Source organism: Rhinopithecus bieti, unplaced genomic scaffold (genome assembly GCF_001698545.2).
Source record: "Rhinopithecus bieti isolate Rb0 unplaced genomic scaffold, ASM169854v2 scaffold_21201, whole genome shotgun sequence".
Classification (NCBI taxonomy): domain Eukaryota; kingdom Metazoa; phylum Chordata; class Mammalia; order Primates; family Cercopithecidae; genus Rhinopithecus; species Rhinopithecus bieti.
The window spans coordinates 2,366,881-2,388,860 of NW_016810610.1; the positions used below are offsets into that span (position 1 = coordinate 2,366,881).

Below are 21,980 nucleotides of genomic sequence, written 5' to 3' on the forward strand. Positions count from 1 at the left end.
AAGGAGAGGCAGGTCTCCATGCAGACGCTGGACCTAAGAACACACTGTGTCCCAGCAAGGCAGAGAGAACTGCTGTCATCCATAAGCTCTTCGTGAAATGTCCAAAAAACACAAGTCTCCACTTCACTAATGGGGGACCATGCCAGCCGGCAACCAGCCTTGGGAAACTGTGTCCCCCAAAGCATCACTGAAAGAAGTCATGAGGTCAAGAGCTTGACTTTCACTGGTGGGGGAGTGACAGGTGGTGCAGGTAGGGACCACAAGGTTGGAGGCTTAAACATTTGAATAACAGATTCCAAAGGAGGAGGGTAAACGCACACATCAAGTTTGATCGTGGATTTCCAAGATCTCTTACATTTGTGAGTTAACCAGGGAGCTTACGATCCACCAGCCCTGGAGTCCTCAGGCCTCCCAAATAAAAAATGCAAGATTTTGCCTAGATGTGACAGGGTTCTGAGGCAGCCAGGACTCCACATGGGCGGCTACTAGGTCATCGTCACACAGCAGCCAGCCACAGCTGCCTCACACTCAGCCACGACAGCCGATCCAGCCGTTGCGGGCGGCATCTTCTCCTTGGGGACACAGCCTCTTTACAATGACACTCTTCCCTACGTATTTCGGGCATTCCATGATCACACAGCGTACCAATTTACGCTTCCGCATCTAGAAACACAGTCTTCTGGGAAAAACCTGCTCTTTTCGGTATGGCTGGGGAGTTGTGCCCTAGCTTGTAATTTGGGTTAAGGAAGTGACTTCCTGACTGACAGGAAGCAGGAGCCGAAGCTGACTTTAGCTCCCTGCAAATCCCTGGCTTGGAGAAAAAGCCTGAAGTTCTCCAAGAGAAGACAGCTACTTATCAGGGAATCTTCCAAGAACAGAAAACCTCTCCCCTGACCACCCCGCCCCCCATTTATTAAAACAAGTTTATCTAACAAACAACCCGAGTGCATTCGGTCCTGAAGAAGTAATTCGGTCGCTGCTTTTGCAACAACACAGTCCTTTTAAGGCTTCTAAGGACATGATTACCAGCTGAGTTGTGAACTTTGCCCAGATAAAGGCCAATACACCAGGCTTTGCTGTTTGTTTCTCGAATCAAGTAAATTCAAGTGTGAACAGAATTCTGGATCTCCTCTGTGCCTCCAATTCCTTCTCTCAGACACGGTTACTTCCTGCCCCCCACCCCTTTATCACTAAATGTGTTTTTATGGAGCGTCAAATACATTTTGTTTTTTAAAATTTCAACCACTTGATTTTTATTCTATCTGAGCATTCTGAAGAAGAACAAACACTAACAGGGTATCCGCTGAACGGCTAAAATGTAAATGTTATCAGAAATCATACTTCCTTTCCTAAGCCTACTGTCATATCCACCGGGGGCGGATAATCTACACGCCAGCAAGCTTTAAAAACTGACAATATGCAAGGCTAACATTCAAATTTAAAAGAAACACCCTGCTGTTCCTTCACACACACATATCCCAAAATGGTATGCAGAAATATGGAAGTGAATGGCAGATAATTAAGGAGAAAAAAATCTGCTCTTTTCCTATCACTTATTGACACGTTTAATAGTTTCTAAATAAAAAACGTGATTTTCTGTCTTTTTTCTCCCCTTCTCCAGGCAATTTCCCAGCCAGCTTTGGGCAGTAAACAGTTAATATTCCACTCTCCCTGCTGCCTTGAAAACCAAAGGAACAATTGAGACATTGTCCAGTGAACAAGACTCCCAGGGACTGACATTTTTGTTTATGTCCCAGTTCTCAGACTGTCAATTTCCACTAGGCACGTTAAAGCCTGACCCGCGCACCAACACAGTCCACCGTGAGCTGAAAGGGCTCCGCTTCATTTATTTTATTAAAGCTTCGGTGTCTGTTTTTGATTCAAACTCCAAACCTCCCCAACCCCCGCCTTTTCCCCAGAAAGTTGCCTCCTAACTCTGAGACTGTGTTGCAATTCCTTCTTGGAACACTTTGCCAAGAAAAGTAACAAAATATTTTTGAATACCAATGTTTGCAGGGTTTTGCCAAAAAGGGTGGGGGGTGGGAGGAGGACCTGCACAAGTGGCCCAGCCTTGAAAGCCGCATGTTTTTATGGAGTTTTGAAAATATTCCGCTGAAATGATATGCAAGCCGGTACCTACGGTGACCTAACGTCCCAACTCTGGCACTTCAAAAACATTTAAAAGTCCTCCAATGCATCCGAAAAAAACCAAACTTCAGGTTCAAAAACAAAAAGCGTACATCAATATTTTCCTCCCAACTGATGCCACTGCCTGACAAATTGTCTGATTTATGGCCCTAAAGCTTCCCCTCCCCACCCCACTTTCCTACTCTTTTTATCCCCCCACCCCCACCCTTTTGGGGCATGGAGGTGGGGTGGTTGCATTAGTGATTTCACAGGTTTGGGGTCCTGCTCCTGACACTTTATCTCCATGAAAAGCATACACAGCAGTGAGCACCGTTTCCTGTTTGCAGAATGGGCATTAACTAAATCACACCCTATGCAGCAGCTACGGAATGCAAGAGCATATGGCATTGTGCAAGGATTTACGGAGGAATAAAAGCAGCGATGCTGGCCTGCTGCTTACTATCAAACCCTGTCACTCTGTGCTTGCGGGTCTCTCTCTTTCCCACTGGCCCAAGCCCACCTCTCCATATTAAGGTACAGCACACACGCATGCGCGCGCACACACACACACACGCGCACGTGCGCGCACAGCTCACGACCCAAAACCTGGAACTTTTACAAGGAACAGGACACAGGAAAGCCACATGGATCCACCCCCCTCAGACTTATTGCTCAGATTGGAGACACAACCCCTTCTTTTCACAAAGCCACCAGGAAGCAAAAGGAAGGGGCTGGGGCTATGAGCTGCCCGGAGGATCACGTTGTGGAGCCCTCAGGGACCCGACACCAAAACCCTGTATAAAACCACATTTTCCAACGAACCATCCATACCTTTCTTTTCCCTCTCACCCACTCCAAAAACAGCATTTGGCCATCTTCTCATTGCAGACTCTTTGTTTAGAATTGAGGATTCCCCGCCCCCTTTTCATCTCTACTCTAAAGGGCCTCTTCAGACCTATTCAGAGCCTCCTCAGGCTCCCCAAGCTGGGGCATCAGACACTGAAATAAATGGTGATACTTTTATGGCATATTTGAATGTAACAAGCCATTCTCTCCCAAAAGGAAGCCCTGTTGGGCAGTCACAAGTTGTTACTGAACCAAGGTTAAAAGAATCCCTAGGGGCCAAAGGTAAGATTGTAACATTTACAGCCACCACCTTCTTCCCCCTTTAAAGGCCCTAATGAACCTACATAGGACACACGCAAGACATTAAGTTCTTCCTGCCAGAAGCTTCTAATTGCTCCATGAGGGTCCTTCTAGACAAGCACCACAGCTCCAACACCTCCCACCGTTCACATCTTAGTTTGGTTCTTCCCAACCCTCCATCTGAAACAGCCCCCGGCCCGGTCCCTCTCTGTTCCACTGTCCTGCTCTTTCTCTGACATGGCTCCTGTCACCATGTGAAATTACCTTGCCCATTTTCAGCTGACAGAGAGCACAGAAAATAAGACCTTAGCTACGAACTGAATGACCACTGAAAAGGTCTGGCTTTCCACCTGTGAAAAGCCGCCTCCCTTCCCTCTGAGCCTTAGTCTCTTCCTCTATAAAATGGAATAGTAATGCTTAGCCCCCAAAGGTCATAAGGATTAAAGTAATATATCTGGAACGTGGCACATCCTGTTAAGTAGCCAACAGATTTATTTCTATTTTATTATTTATTAATGTATTTAAATTTTCCCCTATTACTTATTTGTTTACTGCTTTTCATCTCTATGCCTTCCCCCCATACCCTGACCCCCAACAGAAGTCCCATAAGAGCAAGAATATTTTCTTGCCCAGTGATATATTATTCCCAGGGGCCAGGCTCAGTGACTCACGCCTATAATCCCATCACTTTGGGAGGCTAAGGCGGGCACATCACCTGAGGTCAGGAGTTCGAGACCAGCCTGGCCAACATGGTGAAACCCCATCTCTACTAAAGATACAAAAAGTTAGCCAGGCGTGGTGGTGCACGTCTGTAATCCGAGCTGTTCTGGAGGCTGAGGCAGGAGAATCGCTTGAACTCAGGAGGCTGAAGTTGCAAAAATATATATTCCCAGCCTGTCTTGTCTCCCCATGGGTAATCACCAAGTATGTGTTTACAGGGTAGGAGAGACAAGAGGAAGGGAGAGAAACCAAGCCAAATGTCTGGCTTCTTAGTTTGGGCAACCAGTAATCACTGTAATGGTCATCACCTACTCACAGCAACTTTCCTCAAGTGACATAAAGGGATAAGAACAAATAAAAAGATCTTCATTGGTTATAAGTGGTTTGCGGTCTTCTGACATACACAGAGCAGATAGCATTTCAGTCCTGGCCTCCTATTTCTGCACACTTCCTGGAAAACGCAGTCTGGGAGATGTTTGGAAGAGACTGCTCTGTAAAGGCCCAAGGCAGGAACTGTGCCCCAGGAAACCGCCCTCAGCTACCCACCAGGCAGCCTCTCCCAGCCTGCCCATCTGAGGCAATGACGCTTTTCCAAGTGGCAAATGAATCATGTCAGACCAAAAGCCATTTTAAAAGTACACTTTGTAAAAAACCCATGCTACAGCACATTTCATTTATTAATTATGCTATGGATTAGGGATCAAAGTGGTAGAAATCTCAGTGTACTCGAAATAAATGGCTTTTGTGGTTACCTAAATCCTCGGAGTCCCCTGGAATATAATTCCTTAGGCAAAAGCAGCTTCCCAGACTTCTTGCCCCCCCCCCCAATAATATGGGGGAGGGTGATTACTCAGCATCAGACTTGCATGATGCAATTATTTGGGCTTTTAACGTTTCAGTTACATGAAATATGGAACTCTTCCTTTTGAACTGCCCTCCTGGCAATGGGTTTTTAGTTTCTATTATTGAGTCTCAGGCTCTTCCCCTTCTTCCTGTCCTCTACCCTCACTGCCCCACTTCCAATTAGATTCAAATTAAAAATAACATATAAAGATGTTGGGATTCAAACAAATCCCAATTCGCAAGAAGGCAATGGGGCGCAGTATTCAGCAACAAGCTTTGTGGTCAGAAAGGTCTGTATTTGAATCTTGGCTCTGCCACTTACTTCATAAATTATCTAACTGCTTTAAGCTCTGGTTTTCTTGTCTCTAAAATGGGGATAAAATTGCTTCAAGAGGACCTGTTGCTAAGACTGATGAGATAAAATACAGAAAGCTTCTGTCCCAGAGTCAGGAGCCCAAGACCTCAGCTGTACATGACCAAGAATTATTTATTGCCCCAGCACTTTCAAGTTTTCCAGATATGGGTCCAGTCCACAATTTTTGTATCTTGTTCTAGGTGAGTTGCTTTAAATTATATTTAAAGCCTAGTTTAAAAATCAACCCCTAGCTTAGATTCCTACCAACGAAAACTAATTTCCTTCAATGTGACTGTTGGAGAGCAGACGTCCAATTAAAATCTGAGTTCCCGCATCAACTATCTGTAGAATTCAGAGCTACTTAAGAGTGGGTACAAAATAAAAGCACAGAGGAAAATACAGATGAATTTGAGGATATTAAAATTTAAAACTTCTTTCTTTCAAAACCCATCTAAAGCTAGGCACAGTGATGTGCACCTGTGGTCCCACTATTCGGGAGGCTGAGGCAGGAGGACCTCTTGGTACCAGGAGGTGGAGGCTGTAACACACTATGCACTTTCCTATGAATAGCCACTGTAATCCAGCCTGGGCAATACAGTGAGACTTTATCTCTAAAATAAAAGGTAAAAATGAAAACCCATCTAAAGCAATATTTTAAACCATCACAGCCTAGAAAAAGTATTTCCAACACATATAATCAAGTTTTCAACTTATATAAAGAGTTCTTATAAATCAATAACAGAAAACTACCTGATTCTTTAAAATGAAGAAGGCATTAAACCAGGCAAGCCACAGAGGAGAAAATAAACATATGACCAGATGCTCAACCTCAGGAGTCATCAAATAAATGCAAATTAGGTAAGATGCCATTGCATACCCAGCAAACTGGCAAAAATTTCAAGTCCAACAAGATCAAGCATTGGTGAGATTATGAGGAAAGAGTTTATATGCTGGTGATGGAAATATTGATCCAATCAACTGATCCAGTTGTTCTGGAGAGCTTAACAATAGCATGTGAATTAAAATCAAAACCAGCAAACCAATGCCCGACCAATTCCTCTACTTTGGTATGAATCCTAGAGAAACTCATATATAGGTACCTACGTACACTTGCCCAAAGGATGGTTATTACAGCATAGTCTGTAATCTTAAAAAACTGTAAGCAACCTAATTAACCATCAATACAGAAATAGAGAGCTGTAGTATTTCCATACAATACTACATAGCAGTTAAAAAGAATGAGCTAAATTTCAATGTACAGTGTAGATAAAATTCATATGTAATGTTGAATAAGAAAAGCATGTTGCAAAATAAAATTTAAAATAAAGAAAAAAACAAAATAAAAGAAAAACATGCTGCAGAATGTTATGTGGAATGTGAAGCCACGTATGTAAAAGTTAAAACCACTAAGATTATTTATAATACATAGGTTAATATACATAGATGTTGAAAAGTATAAAAACCTGAACTCGGTTTTCATATTAATAACAGCCTGGGAAGGAAGAGCATGGGCTAGGAGGGGAAAAAAGATAAATAATTATTATTTTAGGTGGCATGAATGTGTTTGCTATCCTTTGTACCTTTCTGCATTTTTTTGTTGCTTTAATTCTAAAAAGAGCTAGAGAGCAATCAGTCTCTCCTGTCCTGGAGAACAGACAGAACAATCAGATATAGCCACTTAAAACAGGGAAGCCCATCTCTGACTTCTCTCCCCAAAGCTTGTCAGTGTGACAAACTTTGAGACAGACACCCTAAGGGGAACTGCCAAACATCATGGCAAACCCCAAAACACAAAGATCCAAATTCGTACAAAAGACAGATCAGGGAGTGACTACACATGGCGTTAAATGATTGGCGATTTAAGAGAAATGCAAAAACCTTCTGTCCATTGTAACTTACCAGAAAGATTTGTGATTTACCCGCAAGTTTGCAGACACACACGGTATAAAAGGACGTATAATTTGGGATGAATAGAAGGCTCATTGTGATGCATATCTCCCTTTTTTGGTTCCTTTCTTTTGCCATGAGTTCATACCTTTTCCTCCTCGGAACCCACAAAGCCTCACTTCCTCAACAGGAACTAACAGCATCACAAAAGAATGACAGGCCTCCAGGTTCCCTGGTGTAGCCTGACCGGCACCAGCCTGGTCTGGTGTCCGGAAACCTGCCTCTCCCCGCCTGTATGTGTGCCTGATTAAGGCAGCATAACACGGAAGGGTGACAGCCCTGGCTCTGATGTGAGACTGCTTGGGTTCAAATTCCAGCTTGCCACCTCCCAGCTGTGTGACCTTGAGTACATCATCTTCCCCCCAAGTCTCAGTTTCCTCATCTGCCAAACTGGGATAATAACAATAGCTCATTCATAAGGGTGTTGTGAGGATTACACCTGACAACTTCATAAATTACTTAGAAAAGGCCTGGAGCTAGTAAGTGCTCAGTGAACATCCAGTATTACCATGATCTTCTACTTCTCTATCCATTTCTCAAGGCATCAGTTCCGTAACTATCAAAATGAGGCTTTTGTATCACTAGACCTCTACGTTTTCTTTCAACATGTGAATTCTGGGATTAAGTCTAATATTAAAAGAAAAATCAGGAACAGGGGAGCTAGCATGAGAGAGAACCAAAGCTCTGGTCTATCATTTGCAGACTTTGTAGTAACTGAGGCTCCAGGACAGTGTATGACAAAAAGCTCCCAAAGCCTCATCCCTCAGCTTCTGTTCTGACCTCTGGTATCACACGACTGCGCCCAGCAGGATCCCGACAATCCACACCCTTACTCCATATCCAGCAGGTTCTACTTTGCCAACTGAAAACTTCTGGAGGAAATTCACATAGGCATCCAGACACCAGAGCACTTAGCCAAGCCCAACCCTGCTGGCCTCTGTATGCGCTGCTGGCCACCCCTGGAGTCTCAGCCCATTTCCCCCAAGCCAATGGCCTGCCCTCCCGCTCCTTGACAAATGTCCTCTCTACCCACTCACTTATTCCACACAGACATCCAAACACGCACTAGCTCACCGTATGTCCTTACTGCCTCTCAATGGGTTACATTTTTCAAATTATGTTCCAAAACTTAACCATGAGATTGTTGGCATTAGAGCTGTGCCTGTGTCCTATGCCAAGCTTGAACTCACAGTGTAGCAGATAAATCAGGAAGAGGGCATCATGGGTTTGCAGCGAAAAAGAATCAGATAAAGAAGTTCATTTGTATATTTTTAAAAAGAACAAAGAACCCCTCTTCTTCCAAATTAAAAGTTTAGATAACATTGAAGTTATCACCCTCTTAGAAATACCTTGATTTTTATATCATGCAATGTCTAATAGAAAGGTGGGAGGAAAAGAGAATTGCAGAGTTCACTACTGAAGTCCAGTTTCAGTAACTCTCAGAAATATGACTAGATCCACTGCAATCATTCACAGGTAGAAGCCTAAAAATGAATCCACACTTCAAGCTTGGCCCATGTGTCGTGTCCTCAAGACACATGGGTCATGGAGAGCAAAGAGACATCCCAGCTGTGGGAGGAACAAAGTGGGATACATCAAGCCAGTCGAGCCACAGTCCAGCTCCTGAGCCTACATCCTTTTCCTTGGGTACATCCTCATTCTGGGTTCGGACGAAAAATGTTCCTTTCTCCCATCATTTCATTTGGAACAAGTTTTTAAATGGTGAGTCAGTAGGACTTTTGTTCACCAGGACATCTAAATGGACATTTGACAGGGCTCCGATAGATCCAGTAGGGGGCTCAATTTCTGACACTTTCCCAAAAGCTCGACTGCCTAAAACAGCAATGACAGCTGTGACACCTCTACAGCCCTCTTACTCTCTCCTCTTTCAGCCTTGGCAGAAATTAATCCATCAACGCATCCTTCCCCTGGAGGCCCTGACACATACGGCCTCAGAATCTCTCTCAACACACTGCTCTCAGCAGACGCCACCCAGCCTGCAGTCCAGGTACAAACACTGCACTCGGCTCAGAGTCCTCGGATCGACACTGTAGCCTTTCGGACTGCAGGATCTTCTCACAGTTTCTATGTGTCTTAAAGGAAAATGTACAGAACCTTCATCAAATAGTAAAGTTGTAATAATGAGTCAAACAGAAATAAACAACTGTATGCTCATCTTGCCACCAATTTTCCATGATTTAAAAAATAATGCTTAGAGTAATACAAGTAAGTGTTAATAAGTAGAGGAGACTACACGACACAGTTTAAAGTGACACCTCCTTATTTATGTTATTACATTATTGTGACATTTTTCAACTAAATTTCATACTATTAATTATCTAAGGGTTCTTCAGTTGTCCCAAGGAGCAAAAATAAGAGAGCTGTAGGGCAAAGAGGAGTATGTTAAACAGAAGCCAGAAAAGAAAACTCTGAGATACCAAAAATATGAAAATAAGAATTTCACAAAATACCTAAAGTTCATTTTCAGAATTCCCCAGAACCACAGGAGAGAATCACGGAAACTCCTTTTTTTATACCAGCCTCTCTTTAGAAATCATTTGTGGGGGATGATTGTGTATAATAAGTCTCCTTAAAACAGTCCTCAGACGAGCACAAACCAACCTGTTCTTAAAGAAAGCAAGCATGCTCTAATCTTGTAGGGCTCTATTTATGTAGCGATAGAAGAATCAGTTCAAGTTCCAGCATTTTAATTCAAAAGCATTAAAATCCAAAAGAAAAGCATGTCATTTTTTATTATAAACATAAAACTTGGCAGACTATTAGTTAGAATTCCTTTGGTTGTAAGGGACAGAAAACTATCTCCACCTTCATTTCTTACTGAATAGCCCAGGATTGGAACTGGCTACACAGAACTCCATGGTGCCATAAAGGCATTTCCGCCTCACCCATATTTTACCCTTCTACAAATGAGGGTCCTCTACTGAGTCAGGGGTGTGTGCATATATATGTGTTTATGTATGTATGTGTGTGTGTATTTGTGTGTGTGTGTGTATGCATGTGTATGAAGGCAGTTGCAAAGAGCCAAATTTAGATCCTCTCTGTGTGTAGAAGATTCAAAATAAATATCACGTATCTGCTCCTTGCCTAATCACATTTGCAACAGAACCAAGTGGAACAAGGGAAGTGTAGTTCACCACAATGAAAGAGTGAGGTTGGAGATAGGAAACGGTATTATCAAAAAAAAAAAAAAAAAAGTGTAGAGACAGATGTCAGCTTCAGAACCTTACTCCACTTTGAATGCCTGATTTCTTACGCTGGGAGTTCACACCTGGGTGTTATTCTCAATACCTGAAAACAACTTCATAGTTTAAGGGGAAAAAAGCATAGGCCAGGTGCGGTGGCTCACGCCTGTAATCCCAGCACTTTGGGAGGCCGAGGTGGGCGGATCACGAGGTCAGGAGATCAAGACCATGGTGAAACCCCGTCTCTACTAAAAATACAAAAAAAAATTAGCCAGGTGCAGTGGCCGATCCCTGTAGTCCCACCTGCTGAGGCAGGAGAATGGCGTGAACCTGGGAGGCGGAGCTTGCAGTGAACCGAGATCGCGCCACTGCACTCTAGCCTGGGCGACAGAGCGACAGAGTGAGACTCCCTCTCAAAAAAAGCATAATAACAGCCAACTCAGTGCTTTTCAGAAGTGGGATGGGAAGGGGCTCAAGGAAGACAGTGGGAAAGATGTTTGGCCATATTCTAAAAATGGAGATGGCCTCTCCCAAACTCACTTATTAGCCTTTGACAATGTCTTGCCTTGGTCACTGTCATTCTAAGTCTCAGACATTCCTTCATTTATGAGCTTTGGCTGAAGGGGGCTGCTACCTCTTTCCAAAAAAAACAACTTTTTTTCCTGAGTTCCAACTGAATCATCCCAAGAGTTTCACCAGAAGCCCTCTGCCCAGTCATGTTCCCCTTCAGTTACAAGACACTGTTTTTAGACTGTATTTTCTACCTCCGCCCATCAAGGTTGGCGTCTCCTTTCAATCTGAAAGGGCTGGGGGGAAACACTTCTCTTAGTGTGTTCTTGAGTTGGGTCTAACTTTCCGGGAACAGTCAGAGGTATGGCTCAAAGACAGGACTTGATAACACCCCCACCTCGGGGACAATGGGATGGATCAGTCCCCAGGGCTGTGCTGCTCTCAGCTTTCCTTCCTTCTTTGGCCTTTTCAAATGCTTGCTGGTTTTTTCACCCCAGCACCTGAGCAACACAGACAGTGTCCTTGGAAGAGAAACCAGCAGCTTGTGCCCTCAGAGCAGGGAGACAAGAGTAAAGCCTTTATCCCACTATTTGGACACACGGTGACCCCATCTCATTCAAGGCTAGGTGATGCACTTAATCACGGTCCAGGATCCGCCGGCTATGCAGGCTCAGGCTAGAAAACAGACTGCTTCACACCATCCAGAGCTCTTCAGCAGCCTTACATTGCAGTCAGGCTGCAACTGGACACATGGCCTGCAGGGCTCGGATGTAGCACAGCTGGAAAGCATCCAGGTCCTACTCAGGGTACAACATTGAAAACATCAGCCACGCCCTGCTGGATGAGCCAGGGTCTGATGAACAGGGACTTGCTCAGCCTACAGATGACCCCCAGCCATCTCTCCTCCACCAGCACAAACCTTGAAGCATGGCCAGCACCTGGGCTTAATGGCATCTAGGCTCTCCATTCTAAGCTCTTGGGTCTCAAAGCCCCACCTTTCAATCATGTGACAGGACAAAGTATCTGTTCATCGCTGCTTTGGGCCTCTTTCCAGAGATAAAATTTATCCCGACTTTCAGTATTGAGGTCTGTGATGTGATCTGTCTAAGGCTTTCAAAGGCCCTCTCAAAGTATGGGAATGAGCTGTGGAGACCAGAGATGGATGATAGGCTGTTACAAAGGTAGGAAGCAAGAAAGAGACCAGCAAAGACACTCTGGCGACATCCAACTGAGAGATGATGGCACTGGACTCCAGTAGTAATGGCAGAGGTGGTGATAAGCGGTGGATGCCACACGCACTTTGAAGGTAGAGAGGACACGCTTGGTCCTGTGGGATGGGCTGGCGGGCTGAATGTGGGGTGTGAAAGAAAAGAGCAATCAATGATGCCACCCAAGGTTTGAGGCCTAAGTAATGGGTCAATGTTGCTGAGCTTTACTGAGATGTCAAACACAAGGAGTAACAGGTTTGGAGCTAGGGAGAGAGTGCACTAAAGACGTGGATTCTGGGAATGCTAATTTCCTGTCTATTTGGCATTCAAATGGAGGCTGAACCTGGCACTCAGAAGAGAGTTGGGGCGGGGGTGGCAGGCGGCAGAGATGAGGCAGAGGCCTGAGTAATTATCAGAATACGGTCATTCTTGCCTGGATATTCCTGGACAGCTCAGCTAGCCTACTGAATTTGCACATCCTTATGTGTAAACTGGACATAGGAATACACTTTCCAAGCCAGACCCCTATGGGTCCCTTGCGCCTGAGTTTCCAGTACACCTCAAGGGACAATTCTGAAATCCAATTGTTCTCTCTTTTTATGATAATTAATTTAAAAAGATGAAAATCTGACCTGCAAGCCATTAACAAAACAATCATCAAATAACTTCATACAGCCTACAACATCATTCTTAAAATGTATCTATTGCCCATAATCAACAATCAAGTCCTAGATTTCCAAATTGGGCTCTCTCTTAAAGAGCCAGTGGCCCCATCCCAGGATTCCTCAGAAATAGACAGTTTAAACCAAGATAGAGGAGAGATAGGAGCCCTCAGCCTGACTTTCTGGAGCTTTTGTGCAACCACGTTCCACATAAATGCTGCTGTGGCAATTAGACACGCTCTACTGTGAGCTGGAATGTATAAGGTTGGATTAGCAAGTTACTGGCAAACCATGCAGTGTCATAACCCAAAATTATGTTTCCCCAAAACATGCTGCCCCATCAGGTAGAAAGTAGACACATGTCCACGCCCTTGTGCTAACCAAGATGGTCCTGAACACTTGCAGGTCATGGTGTAGTCACACTCATTCCAAACAAAATCAACTCCAGTCCCTAACCAGAGATTGGTTTTCTGCTTAATTAACGAAGCACCATTGTGGGAAGAGAGAGAGCCACACGTGAAGATATCAACCACAGAGGTCCTTGGCTTCAAGAAACTTACAATCTGGTTGGAGAAGCATACCCCACCCACAGAGTTAATCAGCGAGACAAGAAATGACAAGCAGGACAGGCTGGGTGCCAAATGAACAATTTTGTTTTATTTACTGGAAAGATAAACATAGTCAAAACCATGAGTGTAGCTCTAAGTAGACGCACACTAATTTAAAACAGGCTCCCACGCTTGGTAAACAGAGCAGGTGCCGAAACAAAAACAGCTTTCCAAAGTAGGTCCCAATCTTGCCCCTCTTGCTGGGAAGAGCTCTGCAGTGTTAGGAAGTCCCACTCTAGGGAAGGCCTCCAAGCCCCCTGCAGAGTCAAGATCCTGCCCTAAAGAAACTCTTTCACTTCGCCTACCCCAGTGCTTCCCTAAACCTATTTTAGGAGAGAACCCTTTTTCCAGTAACCTTGTTAACATTCAGCGAAACAAATGTCAGGAAACGCTAGCCCCAAGCTGAGCTGCCAAAGACTCTTCCCCCAAGCACAACAGGCCCCAGCTTGAGAAATGGTCAAGAGCTGATTTGAGAGGCTGCCAGCCCTCCCCACATTCATTGTGGGCTGACCTTAATCACAGGACCCAACGGCATCTTTGACAAGTGGGTACATTTTCCCAGAAACATAACTCAGGGTCACAATCCTGACCCAGCTCACACATAGCATAGAATAAATAGTATCTGTGCCCAACAATATGCCATGAAAACAAAGATAATAGAACTAAAAAATTCTGCAAAAAATGTGAGGCTATAAGAGTATACTCAAGACCTCTAAAATAGTCCTAAATGAACTGAGTATATTCAGGGGCTAAGGTACCTAAAACATATGAAAGTTATGCTGTGAATTATCTAAAATAAACAGCTGACCTTGAAGCCTACCAGTCATTCAAGAAACCATCGTTTTGTTTGCCTGTTTTGAAGGTGGAGGACCCGGGGAGGCTGACTTGGATGGGCGGGGTCTCTGTTCTAGGGCGGGGTGGAGTTACGGGCATGTCTCTCTCCAGGGAAGCTGAAATTTTTTTGTTATTAAATTCCCCAGAGACTTTAAAATCATTCCAACCATAACTCTCTTACGTACTGCCGGTAGTTATAAAAGTTGAGAACTTTCAGGAAAATAATCTGTGGCTATGTATCAAGAAATTTTTTAACACTTTGTTCTTTTCTAACTTTTGTCCTAGGGGTCTACCCCAAGAAAATAATAAAAGGGGAGGGGTTGGGGGACAAAGATATACGCACAAAGAAGATCATCACACATCATTCACAGTAGCAGAAACAAAAGGAGACAATCTAAAGACCCAACAATATGGCATTGATTCAGTAAATTGGGGTTTAATCATATTATGGACTGTTATGTGGTCATTAAAAATCCTTAAGCATTTTAATGACATAGGGAAGTGCTTATTAACTACAGCAATTTTCATTTTAAATAAACAGAAGGTTGGAAATACTGAGCACTATGAGCTCAAGTATGTTAAAAACAAATATAAATATTCATACACTCAGAGGAAAAAAGGATAATTTGGTATATTTCTAAAAGGAAATATACCAAATTATTCATAATGTAATCTCCGAGTGGTGAGATTATGGGCTGTTTTCCAAACTGTCTACAATGAACATAAAGCTTATGAATGAAGAAAGCTACATTTAAAAATAAATTTCACTTACTTTAGAGGTAGAACTTTTAAATACAAAATTAGCAATTCCCATCCTTAAGTAGTCTAAGATACCAGTCACTGATGAGTTGAATTACAACTAATAATCATTTTGAAGAGAAGACCTGGGGGTTGCGAGGAGTACAACAGCTACCTTCAAATTGTCAAGATATGTAACTTGAAGCATAAGCAGAATTAAACGGCAAAACATGAATTAAGGAGATGAGCATTTCCAGGAAAGAGACTGCAGCTCCCTAAAGGCAGAACTCTCTTAAGAGTTCACATTGTACCAAAAAGAAACAGTCTACCACCAGGAGATAAAGCCCCCATCTCTGGAAGTGTCCAAGAATATCAGGGGAAACAGACAGCTACCAAACAGTGCTGAAAAAAATGGGGGAGGGCAGTTGGTGAAATGGCATGTGATTTTAAGGCCCTGAAAATTGTTGTGATTCCAATATGCAGAGGCTACAACTGAGGTCACACAATCCTTCTTGATGGGATATCTTCTATTGCCATGGTGTCACCTGCCACACCATGGACCCAAACCTCAGGAACTTCAAAACTCTTCACCAGAGGACAGAGCTTCTGGGAGGAAAGAAGGAAGCTTTGGACATCGGACCATGGACTCTATCATGGCCCCATGTACGCTTTGGAGTCTACACCACCCACTTCCTTCAAAGCACCACTGATCCCATCGACCGCTTCTTCCCCACCAAAAGATAACCTGATTGTCTGGTTCTTCCTATTAGGTACTCATAGTTCTCCTTATAAAATAAGGTTTTGGCAGTGCCCAAAGGCTTGCTTTATATCCTTAGACAGCACAGACACCCTGACCACAGCCCTGACTGCAAAGTGGGAAAGTTCTGACTCAGTGGCTGCTAGGAAACACAAGTCAACTCTTTTAGAGAGTCTGGCTGAGTCATGATAAATGAATAAAATAAATAAAAACAAAGTATATATGCAGTAGAGAAAGTGGAGATAATCCAAAAGTAAAAGATTTTAGATACTCAGTACAGGGTCACACCCCATATCCCCCAAATGTCCTGCCCGCGGAAAATACGCTGGCCCTCCCCACCGTGTGTCAATGAGCCTTTTGCAGTAGTCACAGCATTACACCCAGAAGCCCAGTCTCTGGCCACCCTAATGCATGTCCCACTCTCCAGTGAAGCCAGCAGGCCTCCTCCAGCCATGCCCACCACTCCCAGATGGGGATGGGGTTCCCTGGGATTCCCAGGGCTCCAGGCCACTCTTGGTACACCACACACATTGTGCTCTAAGCGCCCACTTAATTGTCTCTTTCCCAGCTTCTCTGAGGTGGTTGAGAGGATGGTGTGCTCTGGAGCCAGGCTGCTTTGTTTCACATCCTGACTCCCACAACTGGGCAAATCCCCACCTCCCTGGGCCTAGTTCCTCCTCTCTCTAGAATAAGGGTAACACAGCCTCTGAAGCAACTGGAACAAGCCTCGTGTAGGAAGCGCTACAGTCTTTGTTGCTGTTATCGTTCATCGACTCCGCTCTCTCTCGGTGTCTAGAATGCTTTTTCCCACACTAAACATTTGCAGAAACAACGAATGAATCAATCAATGGCAAATACAATCTCTCCAAAAAGATAACGCTTCAATCCCAAACCTGCTCCTCCTCCAATACTCCCCATTCAGTGACGCGTCTCCAGCTACCTACCTTTGACTCTCCTTTCTCCCTCAATGCCAATATCTAACCTACCAGCAAGCTCCGCTGCTGTTTCCTCCACATCTCTATTTTCACCATCCCCGCTGCCAGCTTAATACACGCTCCTATTGAAACAGCCAACCTGCTCAAGTGACTCCCCAGTGTCAAATCCTCACCATATGCTGCACCCCACGTCACTCTCCCAGAGCCCTGCCCAACCTCTAGTCTCCTACCTGATTTTCCTACCTCTGTCCAAACCAAGCACTTTTCCCTTGAGGACTTTCATACATGTTTCCTTCTGCACACTCCCCATCCCTTCTCCTGTCCCTTCACCGAGCCAACCCCAATCAAGTCTTCAGATCTCACTTTTAATGCAATTTCCTCAGGGAGCCACTCAGGCCTGTAATCCCCACCAACTTCTCAGCTGAAATCAGGTCCCCCTGGTAATAGCCTCATGGGCCCTCTACTCTTTGAGGGCACCTGGCGCAGGGCCTCCCACAGAGGTAGGGGCCACCGTGACTTTGCTGGTGCTCAGCAGGCAACACAGAGCCTCCCAACACATGCCACATCCCAGCAAGCATCCAGAATCCGGGTCAAACATCCCATCGAAACAACAGATGTGTTTGATAACCAAGAGGGTGCTCTCTAGGTAGTGTTTTACAAAATTAAGTATGGGTAGGTTCCCCTGAACTCTTCAGAAACAAAAAGCAAAGGTTCAGCATGCCCTCTGAACTTCCTTGAAAATGCACAGGGTAGATGACAGAGACTTTCTCTGAAGCTCTACCCATCGTGCATTATTTCATAAGAGTTTTCCACTCTCTTGCAGCATTTAAGCAATAACAACAAGAAAAGTACACCACCACAGTCTGGCAGGCTTTAGTTCCTCAGGATTCGGTCTGCTTTCTTATCCCACACCTCCATGCTCATTACACAACAAAACACACCAGACCAAGAAGCACAAAAAATCTACCCCAAGGTAAAATTCTACATCGACTTCAAAAGGAAACCCCCAAGATAAAACTGTAGGAACTTTTGAAGCCTTTTGCCATTTTGTAAGACATATACTATACCAAAATACCACCATTTGGGGTACATAATCTTTTTTTGCTGGATACAAAGGAGGCTAAATGAAAGTCTTTGTATAGCAAAGACACCGGAGGTGGTATCCAGGGAGCGGCTCCTAACCCCACAGCTTACCAGCCCAGACTGACTCAAACTCTACCACTCAGCACAACTTAGCTGCTTGGCACTCATTTTGTAAGAGGGAAAAAGGGAGCAAAGAATTAAAAATATAAATTTCAAAACTCCACCAAGAAAGAAAAAGAGCTTAGTTATGTGAATGCGAAAATAGGATTGGGGAGGCTGGGGGGTGGGGGTGTCTTGGAACTTGTGGCTAATGTCTCCGAGTTGTTAAGAAGTCCATGAGGCCGGGCGCGGTGGCTCAAGCCTGTAATCCCAGCACTTTGGGAGGCCGAGACGGGCGGATCACGAGGTCAGGAGATCGAGACCATCCTGGCTAACACGGTGAAACCCCGTCTCTACTAAAAAAAATACAAAAATCTAGCCGGGCGAGGTGGCAGGCGCCTGTAGTCCCAGCTACTCCGGAGGCTGGGGCAGGAGAATGGCGGGAACCCGGGAGGCGGAGCTTGCAGTGAGCTGAGATCCAGCCACTGCACTCCAGCCCGGGCTACAGGGCGAGACTCCCTCAAAAAAAAAAAAAAAAAAAAAAAGAAGTCCATGAATTTGTTGGGGGGTGTGGGGAGGGAAGAAGGGAGAGGGAAGGCGGGGAGGAGGAAGGCAAAGACTAATGCCTTGCATAATAAACTCCCAGTTTGGGGCCAGCCAATGAAGACATCATCCCTGTTGGAATCAATTTCCTCTCTCCTCTGAACAAAGATTAGGAATCACTGTTTTGTAACAAACGAGATGCTGTATCAGCTACAGGAACTAAAATTTGTGGAGTCTATTCTTAATTGAAATATCATTTGATAAGTTGACCTCCACTTCTTAAGAACATTTATTCTACACATCAATTTTTTCTAATGTGGTAACCCACATACCACATGAAAATAATCCAATCAGATTAAAATAGTCCAGCGAAATGCTCTCAATTTCCATGTGAAGATTCTGCCCCAAATGGGTACTGGAAAAAGTTATTCTTCTTAGCAATCTGTGAAAGTTGTAGTTTCGAATGATTAATAATAAACACTGAATACATCCCTAATTCTCCAAGCAAGACAGTAGAAATAATTATGAAATAGCTTGGCCCAAAAGTTACAACAATTCCAAATTTCGGAGAAATTAGGAAGCAATCCTTAGACAATTATTTTGAAACATGTCTGATGAAACACTGTGATGTGACAATGTCTGACTAAAAAGAATGAAAAGCAAAGTGTGGGCAAGAGCTCCAAGTGTCTGCAGAAAAGTTAGCCCTTCATCAGCGACTCCAAACAAGAACCAGACCCTCTGGCCGATGTTTGACTCTACAAAGACCCAAATGATGTATCAGCCACCATTCAGAATGCGCCCTTTACAAACACAGACACACCGTACCAGCCAAGGTACAGCTGGTTTTGGTTGGCACATTGCCTTACATTCAGCAAAAATATAATCATAAATCTGTAGTCTCAAGGTGTATGCATCCTCCATCCCCAAAACTAGAGGTGACCAGGTGGATGGAGGTCAACAACACAAGGCCTTTCTTCCACTCTACTTTCCTGTCTCCCTCAAATAATTCCTCCTCCCCAGACACCCTCCTTCTCACCCCTGGTGTCAGGTGAAGACTGCAGAAAAGCCCCATCACAGGGCTGACTCACAGAACCAAAGTCACCATTCATGACAAGCATTCACGTATTTCACAACGGTAAACCACATTTGTCCTTTTGTCCAAGTTCATGGCTTTTCCCTTCTCCCTAGCTCCCAGAGCCCACCTTCCTCCACCAGCCCATCCCCTCTAGGCAATGGCCATTCCCAGGTCCCTTTAGCACAGCAGAAAGCACAAAAGATTGTAGGACAGTTGCCAGCTGTGGCTGCTTTGGACAAAGGTCTCCAACTACAAGATGGTGTGTATGCCCCAGGGGAGTTGCTATTGGTCAACACACCTGCTAAGACACAGCAGAGGAAAGGGGGGCCTAAGCCCCCTTGCTGCACCCCTGGCCAAAATCCACACAGGCTCTGGAAGGAATGCTTTGCCATCTCCTCCAGATCATTAACTTCTACATAGGAAAATGAGATGCTTAGGGCCTAAGTTGTGGCAACTGTTCTTGTGGGATTTGGGGTGGAGAATCATTGCTCTATCCAAATGGACAAATCCCCACTCTTGCACCGGGGTAATGCCCCCTGGCATGGGGCCCACAGAGCCTATGCCACAAACACAGGGGCTGTGTCCACTCTGAACTACTGCCAGGATTCGCATATTCTCTCCTCACTCAAAGAGAGAAAATAACGAAGAGAGTTTAAAGATAATGTCCTTTCTCTGTAGCTAAAAAATAAATGTGGGAAATTCCCATCAACCATTGCCAAAAGCAGAAAAATAAATTTCACAGCCTGGACCACGCTGGGAAATTCAGGGAGGCGGGAAAAGTGAAACAGGCTTCTTCACTTTATTCTCTAGGTGTCTAGAACTGTCACACTTTTTAAAAAAATCTCTGTATGTTTGTTAAGAATTTTTTTTAACAGGGCATTCACTTTCAAAGAAACCTGCATTAAAACCCCCAACTAGCAACTTCTTTATACCTATGCACTGTCCCTGACCATGACCCAATTTACAGTCAGCAAAACAGAACCAACCACAGCAAGTTACTTTCACCTCCCGGAGGAGAGAAGACGCCACAAGGCTCTAGTAAGGGAGCAGAGAACTGGATCCAGGCCTTGCTCTGGCCACTGACTCAGCGTGTGACATTGGGCAATTCACTTAAGGCATCTCTGGGCCTCAGTTTCCTTTTCTGAGGGCACACTGGGCCTACATGATCTAAGGTCACTTCCAGCCCTGAAATCTTGACCTTATAGGAGCAGACGTAATTATGAGCATCCATTTTATTGTGGAGTTGGAAGAAAGGGGAAGCTTCTAGCAAATGTCAATCTTCTTTCTACATGCCTCGTTTATACCATAGAAAAGAAGACATTGTCACAAATGATGACTCAAAATATGATTTTACAAAAATAAGTTATTTTGTGATAGATACACACACATATGACAGAGGTATAACTCATTAAATAACACATGTTCAGTTACAGCAAGCTCCAAAATAAGGAGGCAGTTAGCCCAAAATGGCAGAATGCATCTTAAGATTTTTCTACTTAAGAAACTTGTTTTGCGATTTTTAGAAATTACAATATAGAGGTAAAATGTATTTATGATTAACATTTTGTGATACTTAAATGAAAAATACATGATTGATTCATGCTTTGCATAATTCTACCTGTCATGGATGGATTCATTATAAAAATGTGTCTTCCATTAATTATTTCAAAAGCATGAAGTCCAGCTCATGATATACAGAAGGGAATCTTCAAATAAGGCTGAGCTATCTTCTCAAGAGGTTAATTTATAAGTTCCACTCTTAGAGCCTACAAAGCCCTAAGAAAATACATTAAAAATATATGTAGACACACACTTGTAGTCTCTTAGTACTAAAAACAAATGTTTTCTCTATCGAACCCACATACTTTCAAAGTCATAGCTGTATAGATTAAATTCCATTTTAGCCTTTCTAAGTTCATTTCTACTCTAGGTTTACAAATCAAGCCAGCCCAGATGAAATTTTTCTAATGTTAGTGTAGAATGTTACCAACAAATATTAAGATAAATTGGGGGAGAGGATAATAGGTAAGTTTCAAATCCAGGACCCCCTTTTGAGTTTTCTAATTCCCTCTTCTTCACCTCAGCTCCCCTGAATGGACTTTTATAACTGCTGTGATACCACTTCTAGTCTCCTCCATACCATGGTGATTGTGTCCCATAAACTAGAGCCCGCAAGGCTAGATTCTAACCGAATACATGGAAAAGAGTGGAGGAAAGGTTTGTAAAATTTCTGGGTAGGTTACAATCATTAAGGTCCAATAGCAGAAAATGAATACCTTATAGACATAGGCTATATCCAAGAATATTTCCAAAGAAATTTTGTTTAAAGAAAGAGAAAAATGACAAATAAGGCCCTGTTATCATCAAAAAAGCACTTTCTTTTTCACCCCCTCAATAAAGGAAGCCATCATCTCTGGGAGGTTACTTACGACAATGTGTGCCGGCGATGGGGACCGGGCATCCTTGAGGGCTTGTCTACTCTGCAGGCTCCCTGCCTGGACATCAAGCAGTGGCCATTTCATCTGGAGATACTGGCGAGAGGAAACAAAAGTGAAATGGAAAACAATGAATTCAGAAAGTAAATGCA

The 21,980-nt window shown here is 43.9% G+C and overlaps 1 protein-coding gene across 14 annotated transcripts in view; it reads right to left on the reverse strand.

Moving 5' to 3' along the window:
• The window catches only part of TCF7L2 (transcription factor 7 like 2), a 208,272-nt gene that overhangs the window by 107,063 nt on the left and 79,229 nt on the right, over window positions 1-21,980 (reverse strand). For all 14 annotated transcript variants that reach the window (XM_017892472.1, XM_017892478.1, XM_017892479.1 and 11 more), the window contains one exon: window positions 21,823-21,924. In XM_017892472.1, the coding sequence (XP_017747961.1) occupies window positions 21,823-21,915 (93 nt within the window). In that variant the 5' untranslated portion in view covers window positions 21,916-21,924. The remainder of the gene's footprint in view (window positions 1-21,822; window positions 21,925-21,980) is intronic.